Source organism: Nicotiana tabacum, chromosome 11 (genome assembly GCF_000715075.1).
Source record: "Nicotiana tabacum cultivar K326 chromosome 11, ASM71507v2, whole genome shotgun sequence".
Classification (NCBI taxonomy): Eukaryota; Viridiplantae; Streptophyta; class Magnoliopsida; order Solanales; family Solanaceae; genus Nicotiana; species Nicotiana tabacum.
Genome location: NC_134090.1, coordinates 181,551,582 through 181,568,273, shown reverse-complemented (window position 1 = coordinate 181,568,273; position 16,692 = coordinate 181,551,582). Strand labels below are relative to the sequence as shown.

The window sequence follows — 16,692 nt, the reverse complement described above, 5'->3', positions numbered from 1 at the left end:
TTTTCTAACTTAAGACTCAACAAAATCAATAGACTAAGGTTATTTTTTATCTAAAAGTATGATAATCAAAGTTATACTCCAATTCTTTTATAAATTTCAACACCGCTTACAAAATTTTTTGTGTACGGCCCGGACTGAGACAATGAAAAATTTACTCGGTGCGCCGAGAATGTATAAAAGTGTAAAACCTTTAGTTGAATAACCCCAAGACTAAAAAGATAGTAACTGTATCGAAACGGACAGAAAAACCTTGGACTTTCAGAAAAATGTACAGTACAGAAACGGTCAGACAAAACTCAAAAAGGTAAACATCAAAAAATCTAGTACTCCGTATACCGATAGAAACTGACACAAATCTGAGAATTCAATGCAGAGAGAGAGAGAGAGAGAAATAGCTGCCTTGATCACAGCTGTAACATATTCTTAAAAAAATCAAAAGTTTTCTGCCAACATTAAACCATTTTAGTTGACACCCACTTCTGATAATAAGGCTATAGGGAGATAGGTCAAAGAGTCAAAGTATATCAGCTAAAGGAATCAGTAATAGAACTTTGCTTCTAAGAAAGAAAAAGTTGAAGTTAATATAATTCACATGTCTTGGAAGAAAGGGAGTTGAGTCAAGTTGGAATCTTTTTTATTGTTTCTTGAATTTTACCGTAAGTCTCCATGTTTTTATTCTTCTGAATTCTTCTTTTTAGTACTAGTTTTTCTTTTCTTCTTTTGGCTGGTTTGGTTATATCTGAACCTTTGTTTTTGTGATAGGAAATTAAAAATGGGGTTGATTTCTGGGATTCTGATGGGGATGATATTTGGAGTCGGTTTAATGGCGGCTTGGAAACATATGATGAGGTATCGAAGCACCAAGCGAATTTCCAAGGTATAATTTCATGAATTTGATGTGTTTGAATTATCATTTTTTCTTTATTAATTTGGTATGCTTACTGTGTTGAAGATTTGTGTTGTAATGATCTCGGCTTTGGTCTTTGCTGAACATCATTACGGGTGAAGTAGTTAAAGTTGATTCTTAGTTTTTGTTTGAGTAATTTGTCTAATTTCAGACTTTGCAATGGCTAATTGAGGTTATATTTAGAAGAATTGTTAGGAAAGGTCTCATATAGCCGACTCCAGCTAGCTCGCATGAACCTGTTGTTGTCATTGGAAGAGAAGGACAAATACTTAATAAAACTGCTTAAAATGAAATGGATAGTTGTCTAAATTTGCAAACGAAGCTCTATTTTGTTTATTTATTTTTTATTGGTAAAAATATCTCTCAGATGAACTATTGAACATTTGCTGCCTCTGTGATAGTCTTGCTGCTTCGTTCTCTACTTTGTTACACATATATTGATATGAAAGTTTTCTCCTCAATTTGCTACGAGGAGTAGGAACTATTCACTGGTTGTTTCAATACTAGTATACATGGTGTTTCTTATCGTCGTATTTGCTTCTTTGACAGGCAGTAGAGGTAAAACTAATGGGCTCCCTCAACAGGGATGATCTAAAGAAAATGTGTGGCGATAATTTTCCTGAATGGATATCGTTCCCAGTTTATGAACAGGTTGGTGGGATTCAATAGTTTGTTTTTCCCCTCATATGGTTGACATTTCTGTTCTGTCTTTCATAGAATACTTAACCGACCTACTGGCTTTGACTGAAACACTTCCTTAGCTTATCAACTTTAGAACGGAATATTTAGGATAAGAAGTTTATGTTAATGCGAATAAATGGTTTCAATACCATGGAAGAACTCAAAGAATCAGTTTGTTAAGATATATTTGGACCGGGTTGTTAAGATTTAAATGAATGTCTTGTCTCTCAACTCAGTAGATTATGCTTGTGTTCTTGCTGTTGTAAGTTTAAGAAAGATTTAGTCGAATCTTCTTTTTTAATGAAGTTTATTCTTTGTGCTATAGTCACCAATGATGTCTTGTTGCTTTAGAGATGAGGTCACTGAAGTGGGTTCTACTTTTGTGACTCGATGAATTAGAACGAGAAAATACACTGCTAAGTGGTGATGAACAGGAGGATAACACTTTTATTAGATAGGGAGCTAGGGGCCTTTTTTCCTTTGTTTTCTGTCTCAGAGAGGGGGAGGGTTGATACACATTAATGGATGGTCACATATTGCAAAGGAAAGCAAGACTACTGTAATACGTGAAATTAGTGAGAAGACAGAAAAATATCTGATAATAGTTATATCCTGATCTTATGAGTGACATTCGTGAGTCTTGGAAGCTATGCATCATTTGGTGTATTTACATGTTTCCTTTATGCAATCTAGAGAAATAAAGCATAATGCGCATTGTCAGTGTTACATTTCTCTCATTTTACCGCCACTCATGTGGGTACTCTGGAGAGATAGGTGCAGGAGAGAGCTTTCTGAAAAAGGGGAGGAACATGACTTTGTACAACTTAGGGCTTGTCTTTTATTTTGTCTCAAAACTTTTGGAGCACCCACCAAGTTCCTGTAGGCATAGATGAGTAGGTGTCATATGTGTAGACCATATCTTTGTGTGGCTCTTTCTTTTGGGTATACCTACAGGGTATTTTCCCAACAACTTTAATAAAATGATACTTTTCATCGAAAAATATTTGTCTCATGCTGTCTCGCGCTGGCAGGTCAAATGGTTGAACAAACAATTGAGCAAACTGTGGCCATTTGTTGCCGAGGTAAGCTTTTGGCTCTTGTCTTATTGCAATTTTTCTTCATTAGTCTGGTAACTTTACTATCATCCAAATTGTGCTTCGCACAGCTAATTAAATTGGAGGTCCTTTCTAACTGATAAACAAAAGGAAGTTTTCTTCTATTGTCAGTGTAATGACCAAATTTTCTGTTATAGTGATCCCCAAACCTTTTATCCTCTTTAGAGAATCTTTTCCCTGAAATTTAGCCATGCCGTACTATGCCATTTGTTCAGTACAGAGTTGTGGATCTGGTTTCAGAAAGCAGACTTACGAACACAGGACATTTGCCATTCTGATCCTTACCTCAGCTATAACGATTCACCCTTTTCTGGATCAGTATTATATACTATCAAATTCCTTTCAGGGCTTAAATGCTTGCGAGCTGCTTTGATTAAAAGAAAAATTAAGCCTGGAAGATGGGCTGAGAGTGCAATGGAGAATGATGATTCTTTTTATATAATTGAGAAGGGGGTTTGGTTGCGGGTGTAGTTCAGTGTACTGCTCAATAATGAAATTGAAAGTTTGCTTTCCTATATTGGATCAGATATGGTGATTGCACAGCATGAATAATGTAGACAATAAAGTTCACATTCTTCATGTTGAAACACTTGTATCAATGTCGAAATGTTAGTTAGATCAGTAACATTTTGTCTCATAGTGTGGTTGAACGAGGTTTCTCCTTTGCAAATGCCATGTTATGAAGTCATAAATCTTACCTCTTGAATATTGGCTATGCAGGCAGCCGAGGCTATTATAAAAGAATCCGTTGAACCTCTTTTGGAAGATTATCGACCACCTGGGATAACTTCATTGAAGTTCAGCAAATTGTCCTTGGGAACTGTGGCACCTAAAATTGAAGGTACCAACATAAACCATTCATTTTCACGGATCAACCAAAAGAACTGCTCATTGTTCAGTTATTTGCTTAAATCATACTTAATACTGGATTACCTACCAGCACATCCTTGGTGCTTTCAAACATTGTATTTCGTCATTGTTAATTGTTTTGTACTTTGGTGCTACATATGAATTGCCTCTTAACTGTATAACAGTTTGATGACTTGATCAGGGACAGAAATTCTAAGTTTATGCAGCCTTGTTTCCTTCTATCAAGTTTTCAAGATAATAAGTACATTTAATTAGTGTTGCATAACTGACCTTGGTCTTTTAATGCTCAGTGGATCGGGTTGCATTATTCCCAATATTTTTTCTCTAGTTACATCTGGAAAAGAAAAGTCAGTTTGTCTTAGTTGGAGTTCTCTGCTGCTACACTTATCGTGATTGCATGTGCTAGTTTTCTAGTTTTTGACCTTTGAGATTCATTTGAATTTTAGTATGAAGTTTTGAATCTTCTTCAGTTCATTTACGCTGATGATTCGATTCCGAAAGAACTTCATGAGATGGTGGTCATGCAAGTTTTCGATATGATTTTTAATGTCATTGTTGAAGAAAAGGAGAAAAATCTATAGACATTACTTTTGTAGAGAACACAACGGTGTTGTGTTAATGGTTTGAAAAGTCACCTGAATAGTTACAGCTTAATATACTACTCCCTCCGTTTCATTTTATGTTCCATAGCTTGACTGGGTACAAGGATGTGTATGACATACAAAAGCACCCTTTAAATTTTGTATCCTCAGCTAGTTTCATTTTAAATCTTGCTTCATTTCCCTTAATGGAAACAAAATACTCTGAGCTTATCTCTCGTCATGATATTGTTGCATCCCAATAAGACTTTTGGTGTCTATTTCATGCGTCAGATTCTTTAATGAGTTTGTATTAGTTGACACAGCATTTTAGCTTCTTTTTTGGGGGGAGAAATGCAGGTATTCGTGTTCAAAGCCTTAAAAAAGATCAAATTACCATGGATATTGACCTTCGATGGGGTGGTGATCCCAATATCGTGTTAGGTGTGCAAGCTGCAATGGTTGCTTCTATACCCATTCAGGTAGGTGCCTAAACTCTTTCACCCGTCTACAGATCCGAAGGGAAAAACAAATCTTTCACCTCTCAATTTTGCTCTGGACAATGTTCCTCTGATGACTAACCATCGCCTGAATTGGTTGCAGTTGAAAGATCTTCAAGTCTTCACAGTTATTCGTGTTATCTTCCAACTAGCTGAGGATATTCCTTGCATCTCTGCTATTGTTGTTGCTTTACTTTCAGAGGTATAGCCTAATTCTATCATTGAATATGTTTCTTCTACTCTTCGGTTTGGTCCCATTGAATTGTTCTTAATTCTTGTTCTGACATTTTTTTTCTGGGGGAGACAGGGGAGGGGGTGTGGAGGGAAGTTGGTGGACATGGGTGTTAGGGATATAGTAGATATGCCCTAGATCCAATCTCATATTTGATGATTTGAACATATTTTTGTGAATGTTATTTTATATAAAAATATATGGCATTTGATATTCTTTTATATATCATAGTTATTATTAATTATTTAATTAATTTGATAAGGTCCTTGATTAAATTTTGAGATTTGTCATCGTGATAGAGATCATGATAATGAGAGCAAAGTCTCTTACAATTTAATCTAAATTTGTTCTTGATCGTAGGATTATTAATTTGGACATTAGTAATCCGGTTAGATCAATATTTATGTGATCGTCTTTATGGGATAAAGATTAGTTGATCTCATTAACTAAATCACATAGATAGATGATGCATATAGAGATATGATCATTGAACCGACTCATTGGATAATTCCTAATGGTTAGAATTACCATAAACTGTCAATAGGATATTCTCTTGAAGAATGTGATGTAAGAGTTTCCTTTGACCTGAGATCGTCATAGTAATTGACAAGTTATTTATTGTGCTTTGATACCACACACCTATGGCCCCAGTGCGATAGTTGAAAGGATATTGGGTACGATTAAATACTTGTAGAATTCGTAATTGATCAAGATGGAATCTGTCAACTCTTGGTAATGAGTTTAAGCTCCATGTTGTCATTAATTATAAATGACCAAACTAAGACCTTGGCCAAAGCAATTGAATGAAAGAAGAAATGAGTTTCTTAGGTCATTCAATGGTCGATTATATCTGACATGAACACATAGTTGGTCGCCTATTAGGATTTGACAGTTGAACCATATCCTAGGGTGATCCAGAGCTATAAGGACAGGAGGAATTACTATATTATTCTTCTACTGGTTCGTGAGAGTAAATTGTATACTTCATTCTATCTGGTCTTTAAGGAGTGTTGCTAGACGCCACCGGTTTAGTATTGAACCTATGGGGTCGCACACTAACGAGTGTTCTGATCTTTGCTAAAGGATTAGTTACTTTATTATTTGTTAATTAAATTAAAGAATTTAATTAGTCAAATAAATTTAGTTATTAGTCCAAATGAAATATTATTATATTTTTTGCTAGCATAGAGGATATAATTAATATTGTGAACAAATTGAAGTTTCTATTTAGAATAGAAAATAAATTATTTTTCTTGGTTGAAATATATTTGAGATATATATAATATGAATTAATATTGATTTATATAAAAGTTATATATATAAAATATTAATTAATTTACCAATTTGGAATTGGATAGGAAAAGTCCATAAAAGGACGTATGAATTGAATCCAACCAACTCCAACATTAAGTTGGATTGGTTCGGCAGTCACGTTTAGTTAAAACGTGATTTCCGAATTTCCATACAATTCGATTGTGATTTATTTTGGAATAAATTTTTACCCTAAATAAATTATTACCTCAATCAAATAGGAAAAGGGTTTATAGGTGATGTTATATAAAGGGTGATAGAACAAAAAGTTGCACAATTTTTTTTCTTGAGAAGAAAACCCACTTTGTGAAAGTGAGAGTGCAATACAAAGTCAAGAGAGAAAATACAATTGCAAGAAAAGTGTTTCTTGTTCTTCTAACATTGAGTTGAGATTTTTGTGAAAAATTTCAACACAATATTTCGTTCAATTTGTTCGCGGGTTTCATTGATCAAAGAGTTGATAGCAAGGATCAGTCTCGGTGTCGATACGCATAGAGTCTTCGCACTATCGAAGAAATTTTGAAACGAGACTCTCTTCACCATGTACGTCTTAGATCTGATCTATTGACATGTAAATAAATTTTAAACATAACAAGATCTGCCTAGGATTGTTTGTCTTCCGCTGCGTGTTACGAACACCTATACGCAATCCTTCAGTGGTATCAGAGCTGTGGTTTATTGTGTCTAAAATTTATTTAAGAAATATTTTAATATTATATTTGAAGAGTTCAAATCATAATACATGTGTATTGTGCAATAGTCAAATCGTTTGAATGTTGATATTATTTTATTGTGGATAAAATATGTATTCATATAACTATTGAGCTAGTTCAAAACTTGAATTTGAAATTTTGTATTAAATACGGCGGGAATCTATAATAGGTTACATGATTCTATTGTTATTTTTAATTGTTATTAGTTTATGATATGTTAATTAATACTACTTTTCTGGCATGAATTATTTTTATGTTATATATAAGATAAACATGTTAGAAGATGTTGAATTTCGTTTTTATGTCACATGCTTATTCGTTACATAATTTTGAATTATTTATTACATGTGATGTAAATCAATCCAGGACTAAGCATGTAGACAACTTGAACTAAATTCGCATGTTGTAAAAGATTTGATCTTCATGTTATTAAAAGTTGTTTTAGTAACAATTCCCTTTTACTAAAATTTGGGTTCTTAAATAATAAAATATAAGATATTTTATTATAGAGCTATCCATCAAGGTAAATAATTTTACTTATTTCTTGTTTATAAGGAGCGGCCTGACTACCAGGAGACTTATAGTTCGAGAATATGTTAAAATTATTTATTGCATTAGATGTATGGATTGAAAGAATTATTCAATTTTACACTAGACGCCTGGACCACCCGCGGGAGAGTATAAAATTTAATAAGTTCTTTGCTATCATGATGGTTGAACTCAACTATGCCAATAGGATCGACCTGACTACCAGGGGACTATTTGACATAGAGCTATTTAAGGAAATTGTATGGGGATACAATTGGTAAGAGTGCCTACCTTTAAAATATATGTGAGAAACGACTTGACTTCCTAGGGGCTCATACATATTGTTAAAGGATTCCTTTACTCCACTAATAGAAATAAAGATTTCGTAAACTATAATGAGGGTAAATAGTCTAAAATAATTAGTGGAAATATTATTTGGATAAAAGTCCATGTCTTTATGATATATGCAAATATGTTCTTATATTATTGCCTTTTCTTTTCTATATTTTAGATTGCTCAATATGTCTGTTATATCACTACGCGAAATACTTAAGACCAACAAGTTGGTAGGACCGAACTTTGATGACTGGTATAGAAATTTGAGAATTGTTCTCATGCATGAAAAGCTCATTGATGTGATCGATAAGCCTGCAAAGATAATCCCACCAAAGAATGATGTTCAAGGCACCAAGGTTTATCAGAAATACTTGGAAGAATGCCTTGCTATTAAACACATCATTCTCGCTTCTATGAGTTCTGAACTCCAGAGGAAACATCAGAATATGGATCCAACTGCAATCATTGAATATCTTAAGAAGATGATTGATACACGGTTGGACATTGAAAACTCTTCAGTTGGACCCCTTGTCAATCATATGACCGTTCTTACTGAAGAACATGAGAAGTTGGGGTACAAGCTTGGTAAAGAGCTTTCTGAAGATTTGATCTTGCAGCCAGTATATGATGCTGAATGTTTTCACTGTAAGAAGAAATGACATTGGAAGAGAAACTGCAAGGAGTATCTTGCAACACTAAAGGACAAGAAACAAGGTGAGACATTAATGAAAAATGTTTTCAAGGTTTCTTTAGCTACTACTAATTCTTCACTGTGGGTATTAGATACTGGCAGTGGTTATAACATCTGTAATATGTTGCAAGGGTTCAAGGTAAGTAGGAGGCTAAAGAAAGGAGAAGTTAATCTACAAGTTGGAAATGCTGCAAAAGTTGCGGCCGTAGCTGTAGGATCAATTTCTTTAATAATGCCTACATGCAAAGTACTTATGTTGGATGATTGTTATTATGTTCCTAAATTTGTTTCGAACATAATTTCAGCTTCTATGTTAGACAAACGTGGTTTTCGCATAAATATAGGCAATGGTATTTGCTCTATTTATTATAGTGATAATTTATATGTGAATGGTTATCTCCAACATGACGTTTATGTCTTACCTAATGTGAATGCTAATTCGATTATGCATGTTTCAAGTCTTAAGAGGAAAAAAGATGATCATGTAAATCAAACATACCTTTGGCATTGTAGGCTTGGTCATATTGGAGAGAAAAGAAGGGTACCTTGACAAGTATGATTTTGAATCATATCCAACTTGTGAATCTTGTCTCAAAGGAAAAATGACCAAATCTCCATTTACTGGAAGTGGAGAAAGAGCTTCTGAATTATTGAGACTAATTCATACAGATGTTTGTGGGCCCATGAAAATTCAAGCTAGAGGTGGATATTCTTACTTCATCACCTTCACTGATGATATGTCAAGATATGGATTTGTGTATCTTGTGAAACACAAGTCTGAATCTTTTGAAATGTTCAAAAGGTTCCGTAGGGAAGTTGAGAAGCAGACTGGTAAAAGTATCAAAGTACTAAGGTCTGATAGAGGTGGAGAATATCTTAGTGAAGATTTTACCAGATATCTCAAAGAGAATGGGATTCTCTCACAGTGGACACCTCCAGGAACACCACAACACAATGGTGTGTCTGAAAGGAGAAATCGAACCTTATTAGATATGGTGAGATCTATGATGGGGTTCACCGATCTTCCAATAAATCTATGGGGATATGCTTTGGAAGCAGCAACATACTTACTTAATAAAGTTCTCACTAAGTCAGACTCTGCAACACCATATGAGATATGGAAAGGATGTAAGCCTAACCTTAAACATATTAAAGTTTGGGGTTGTCAAGCTTATGTTAAGAGACTACAGTCTGATAAACTTGACTCAAGATCTGATAAGTGTAGGTCCATTGGGTATCCCAAGGAAACAATGGGATATTATTTCTATCACCCTTCTGACCATAAAGTGTTTGTGGCCAGATGAGCAATCTTTTTGGAAAGGGAATTTCTTTTAGAAGGAAATTATAATGGAGAAATAGAACTTGATGAAGATCAAGAAACTAATGAATCAACACAAAATAAAAATCATGAGAACCAAGTTGAAGAACCTTTATTGGATGTTTTGAAGTTGCCAAGGAAGTTGCTATCTTCAACGGTTGAAGTTCAAGAACTAAATGAAGTTCAAGAACAGGTTAATGAACCTGTTCCAAACCAAATTGAACAACAACCAAATCCAACACAAGGTGAACAAGTTGTACAAGTACCTCTTAAAAGGTTTACATGAGAACGCCATGTACCAACTAGATTAAATTTATTGGTACAAGATGATGTATCAAATGAGGTTGATCATAATGATGATGACCCTAAGACCTATGAAGAGGCTATACAAAGTTCTGATTATGAGAAGTGACAAAAGGCCATGGAATCCGAAATGGAATCCATGAAGGAAAATAAAGTATGGACTTTATTGAACCTTCAAAGGATATAAAACCTATTGGTTGTAAATGGGTTTTTAAGAAAAAGATTGGAGCAGACGGAAAGGTGGAGACCTACAAAGCCCGTCTTGTTGCCAAGGGATATCGTCAGAAAGGAGTCGACTATGACGAGACGTTCTCTCCCGTGGCAATGCTCAAATCTATTCGGATTTTGCTTGCTATAGCAGTATACTATGATTATGAAATATGGCAAATGGATGTGAAAACATCTTTCCTTAATGGTGAGCTAGAAGAGGATGTGTACATGACACAACCTGAAGATTTCACATCTTCGTCTGATCATAATAAAATTTGTAAGCTACAAAGATCCATTTATGGACTAAAGCAAGCTTCTCGAAGTTGGAATATTCGCTTTAACAAGACAATTGAAAAGTTCAATTTTGTTAGATGCGAAGAAGAACCTTGTGTGTACAAAAAGGTTAGTGGGAGCACAATTATATTCTTAGTATTGTATGTTGATGATATATTGCTCATAGGGAATGACATACCAGCATTGCAAAGTACCAAGATTTGGCTATCTGAACAGTTCTCCATGAAAGACTTGGGAGAAACAACTTATATATTAGGAATAAAGATCTATAGAGATAGATCTAGGAAGCTGCTTGGACTTTCCCAGTCTTTGTACATTGATACCATCTTAAAGAGGTATAACATGGATAATTCCAAAAGAGGCTATCTACCGATAGGCACTGGAATTTCTCTCAGTAGGGAGGATTGTCCTAAAACACCTGAAGAGAGAGAACGCATGAGTAGGATCCCATACGCTAGTGCAGTGGGAGCTATCATGTATACCATATGTACACGTCCTGATGTGGCTTATGCACTTGGAGTGACTAGCCGATATCAGGCAAAATCCTGGTGAGGAACATTGGAAGGTGGTGAAGACCATTCTTAAGTACTTAAGAAGGACTAAAGACCAATTCCTCGTCTATGGGGATTCTGAGTTGAAACTTGAAGGTTATACTGATGCAAGTTTCTCTTTAGATAGAGATGATAGCAAATCTATTTCTAGTTATGTATTCACCTTAAATGGTGGTGCAGTGAGTTGGAAAAGTTCCAAACAAGCTACAGTAGCTAATTCAGTGACTGAAGCAGAATATATAGCAGCTAGTGAAGTTGCTAAGAAAGCTGTAGGGATGAAAAAGTTCTTAACTGAACTTGGTGTGGTTCCTTCAATAGAAGGTACAATTTCATTGTTGTGTGACAACACTGGAGCCATTGCTCAAGCAAAAGAACCAAAATCACACCAAAAATCCAAACACGTTCTGCCAAGGGATCACTTGATAAGAGAAATCATTGAACGTGGAGACGTCTAGATTCAAAAGGTTGATGGAAAGGAATGCTCCATACCCACTCACTAAAGCTCATGGTACAAAGGAGTTTGACAAGCACAAGTGAAAATTGGGAATGAAGTATAAGAGCGATTGGCTCTAGTGCAAGTGGGAGATTGTTAGGGATATAGTAGATATGCCCTAGATCCAATCTCATATTTGATGATTTGAACATATTTTTGTGAATGTTATTTTATATAAAAATATATGGCATTTGATATTCTTTTATATCATAGTTATTATTAATTATTTGATTAATTTGATAAGGTCCTTGATTAAATTTTGAGATTTGTCATCGTGATAGAGATCATGATAATGAGAGCAAAGTCTCTTACAATTTAATCTAAATTTGTTCTTGATCGTAGGATTATTAATTTGGACATTAGTAATCCGGTTAGATCAATATTTATGTGATCGTCTTTATTGGATAAAGATTAGTTGATCTCATTAACTAAATCTCATAGATAGATGATGCATATAAAGATATGATCATTGAACCGACTCATTGGATAATTCCTAATGGTTAGAATTACCATAAACTGTCAATAGGATATTCTCTTGAAGAATGTGATGTAAGAGTTTCCTTTGACCTGAGATCGTCATAGTAATTGACAAGTTATTTATTGTGCTTTGATACCAGATACCTATGGCCCTAGTGCGATAGTTGAAAGGATATTGGGTACGATTAAATACTTGTAGAATTCGTGATTGATCAAGATGGAATCTGTCAACTCTTGGTAATGAGTTTAAGCTCCATGTTATCATGAATTATAAATGACCAAACTAAGACCTTGACCAGGGCAATTGAATGAAAGAAGAAATGAGTTTCTTAGGTCATTCAATGGTCGATTATATCTGACATGAACACATAGTTGGTCGCCTATTAGGATTTGACAGTTGAACCATATCCTAGGGTGATCCAGAGCTATAAGGACAGGAGGAATTACTATATTATTCTTCTACTGGTTCGTGAGAGTAAATTGTATACTTCATTCTATCTGGTCGTTAAGGAGTGTTGCTAGACGCCACCGGTTTAGTATTGAACCTATGGGGTCGCACACTAACGAGTGTTCTGATCTTTGCTAAAGGATTAGTTACTTTATTATTTGTTAATTAAATTAAAGAATTTAATTAGTCAAATAAATTTAGTTATTAGTCCAAATGAAATATTATTATATTTTTTGCTAGCATAGAGGATATAATTAATATTGTGAACAAATTGAAGTTTCTATTTAGAATAGAAAATAAATTATTTTTCTTGGTTGAAATATATTTGAGATATATATAATATGAATTAATATTGATTTATATAAAAGTTATATATATAAAATATTAATTAATTTACCAATTTGGAATTGGATAGGAAAAGTCCATAAAAGGACGTATGAATTGAATCCAACCAACTCCAACATTAAGTTGGATTGGTTCGGCAGTCACGTTTAGTTAAAACGTGATTTCCGAATTTCCATACAATTCGATTGTGATTTATTTTGGAATAAATTTTTACCCTAAATAAATTATTACCTCAATCAAATAGGAAAAGGGTTTATAGGTGATGTTATATAAAGGGTGATAGAACAAAAATTTGCACAATTTTTTTTCTTGAGAAGAAAACCCACTTTGTGAAAGTGAGAGTGCAATACAAAGTCAAGAGAGAAAATACAATTGCAAGAAAAGTGTTTCTTGTTCTTCTAACATAGAGTTGAGATTTTTGTGAAAAATTTCAACACAATATTTCGTTCAATTTGTTCGCGGGTTTCATTGATCAAAGAGTTGATAGCAAGGATCAGTCTCGGTGTGGATACGCATAGAGTCTTCGCACTATCGAAGAAATTTTGAAACGAGACTCTCTTCACCATGTTCGTCTTAGATCTGATCTATTGACATGTAAATAAATTTTAAACATAAAAAGATGTGCCTAGGATTGTTATTGTCTTCCGCTGCGTGTTACGAACACCTATACGCAATCCTTCAATGGGAATCATGTTCTACGCCCTTCCCCCCTCCCTCCGTTGTCCTCCAAGAGAGGGGAGGAGAGGGGAGGGGAAAGGGGTGGGGGGGGGGGGGTACTTTGTCTTGATCTTGGTTGTATCGGGCTTTTAGTGTTTCTTTAGACTGTGTGTTGATAAAACAATCTTGGTTGAGACACTTGAGTATAGACACACCTGATTCTTTTCCTTGGCCAAAGCACACGAAAAGATTGTATGGATACTTTTCTCGATAGGTTATAGTAAGATTCAACAGCTAAGCTGTTAAACATTTTTTAGGTCTGCAAAACGCTGAATGTGATGCTTCTTGATAAATGTTTGAAGTGGTTTGAATTCTGAATTATATGTGGCAAATATATTACTCTCTTTTGCTTATGCAATTTTGTGGGAGCTGAATTTGAAATTCCAGTAACAAACAACTAGGCTAGATGACATGTGATAATCATTTTCCCATTGTCTTAGAACTGATCGTTTAAAATAAATGATGATAGAATTGCTGAGTGCTCCTATTTTCAGAATGCAAAATGTGCCGCCAATTAAATTTTCTTATTTTCAAGATTCTTACATTCTGATGTATATTTGTGTTACTGACTCCTTGTTTATTTCTTTTAGCCAAAGCCAAGAATTGACTATACTTTGAAGGCTATTGGTGGTAGTTTAACAGCTCTTCCTGGAATTTCGGATATGATTGATGTAAGTGTTTAATTGGCTCTCTCGCTGGACATTTCTTGTTCAAATTATTATTCCAAGACTAACAATGGTTTGTTTCTCATTGAAAGGATACTGTAAATTCAATTGTCACAGATATGCTAGAATGGCCTCATAGAATTGTCGTTCCAATTGGTGGAATACCGGTGGATACTAGGTATCTTCAATTTTGAAGTATTTTAGTCATTGATAATAGATCTGCCTTTTATCCTGTTCCACTTTGTTTTGAAACCAATATTATATTTTTCATTATTTGTTCCATGTCTCCCATCAGCGTAGTCTTTTGGATGGAATGTAAAGTATGGTCTTGTCACATATCTTTATTATATTTTCATTTTTATTTAATTGTTGTTTGTGTTTCCCATGCAGTGATTTGGAGCTTAAGCCACAGGGCAAGCTTATAGTGACCATAGTCAGGGCTAATGGCTTAAAGAATCATGAAATGATTGGAAAATCTGATCCATACGTAGTCTTATATATTCGCCCACTATTCAAGCTTAAGACGAAAACCATCGACAACAACCTAAATCCGGTCTGGGACCAGACATTTGAGTTAATTGCAGAAGATAAAGAGACGCAATCTCTTATCCTCGAGGTCTGATTTCTGCACCTTTCTCTCATTTCTGCCTGGACTCTGCTCTGTCTACGATATACACACTGCGGTTTTACATCCATTATCACTTTGGACAGGTATTTGATAAAGACATAGGGCAAGACCAGCGAATGGGTGTTACAAAGTTGCCTCTGAATGAGCTGGAAACGGAGACCCCGAAAGAAATTGAATTAAGGTTACTGCCAAAACTTGACATGCTCAAAGTCAAAGACAAAAAAGATAGAGGAACTATCACAGTGAAGGTACATGACAAAGTCAATTGTTGTATTATTGAAGTTTTACAGGTGTTGTATTGAAGCTTATTGATTGCGGACTTGCGGTTGTAGGTGTTGTATCATGAGTTTAACAAAGAAGAGCAGTTAGAAGCTCTGGAGGCAGAGAAGAAGATCCTAGAAGAAAGAAAGAGGCTAAAGGCAGAAGGGGTCATCGGCAGCACTATGGACGCCCTTGACGGGGCAGCATCAATCGTTGGTTCAGGAGTTGGAATGGTAGGCACGGGCATTGGTGCAGGCGCAGGAATAGTAGGAAGTGGTCTTGGAGCTGTTGGCAGTGGACTAAGCAAAGCTGGAAAGTTTATGGGAAGGACTTTCACAGGGCAGTCCAGCTCCAGCCATGCAAGGAAGAGGAGTGGTTCCTCTACTCCAGTAAACTCTCTTCAAGAAAATGGTGGTACATAGGCTCTGCCTTAGTTTTGTGAACTAGAAACTTACTAGTGTTTGTAAACTTTATAGGCTTTAGATCAGATATCAGCATGTGTTTTGATGCAAGAGTGTACTTTTCGAGAAATGGAATTAATGTGTTCATAAGCGGGTGAAAGATATGCAAATGTGCACGATTTACAGGGCTACATTTTGCGATTCATTTAAGACCCTCCGATCCATTTTAATTGATTTCTTGGCTCTTTTTTTTTTTTTTAGGAATTTTCAGAAATCACTATAGTTAAGTGACTATTAACATATTATAGCTACAATATTCATATTTACTGGCAGCTATCTACAATTTCGTTGCTACTATGTTGTACAGTAAGGTAATCCGCTTAAAAAAATATGGATTACCGTTGTATATATTTACACTTTACTATAAGACATAAAAAGTGACTATAAATAATAGTGTTTTAAAAGTGTTTTGGTTTATAATAATTAGAGTTTGTTATGAATAGTTTGTACATTGGATATTACTTTGGATACTACATTGGATGCTACATTGGATGTCCATGTTGTGAATAACTTAAAGATTAAATTTCCTACTTTATGTCCATCATCTTTACTTTTTATGCCTATAAAAGGCCATGTAATTGCAATGGAAAAATACACCAAAGTGAAAGAAGAAAACTCTTCTCCAAGCTCTAATTTTATTCTTAACTCCCGTTAAGCTGAGCCATATTTTATTAAGAATATGAAAATTCCCCAGTCTTCAGTTGGACTCAAGATTAATAAAGATGATATATGTCTTCTAGATAGTGCTACAACACACACTATTTTAAAAGATAAGAGATATTTCTCTTATTTGGTAATGAAAGAAGCGAATGTTAATACAATATCCGGTAGTACAAGATTAATTGAAGGTTCTGGAAGAGCCAATTTATTACTACCAGGAGGAACAAATTTGACTATTGATGAAGCACTATTTTGTAGTAAATCTCAAAGAAACTTATTAAGTTTCAAAAATATTCGCCAAAATGACTATCATATTGAGACTACAAATGATGAAAAGATTGAATATCTTTATATTACTACAATAATGTCCGGTAAAAAATATGTGCTTGAAATGTTACC

General features: G+C 34.7%; 1 protein-coding gene across 2 annotated transcripts; it reads left to right on the top strand.

Annotated features, from left to right (window-relative positions):
- The first annotated feature begins 203 nt into the window (after positions 1-203).
- On the top strand, positions 204-15,807 carry LOC107831962 (calcium-dependent lipid-binding protein-like). 2 transcript variants are annotated; one of them, XM_075225832.1, is made up of 12 exons: positions 204-304; positions 763-877; positions 1,457-1,558; positions 2,620-2,670; positions 3,424-3,544; positions 4,512-4,633; positions 4,755-4,853; positions 14,209-14,289; positions 14,376-14,461; positions 14,674-14,899; positions 14,995-15,159; positions 15,244-15,807. In XM_075225832.1, the coding sequence occupies exons 1-12, from the start codon at positions 267-269 to the stop codon at positions 15,592-15,594; spliced, it is 1,557 nt and encodes a 518-aa protein (XP_075081933.1). In that variant the 5' UTR covers positions 204-266; the 3' UTR covers positions 15,595-15,807. The 2 variants fall into 2 exon arrangements, with proteins under 2 accessions (XP_075081933.1, XP_075081934.1); XM_075225833.1 differs by lacking the exon at positions 204-304 and adding an exon at positions 327-656.
- The last annotated feature ends 885 nt before the right edge of the window (positions 15,808-16,692 follow it).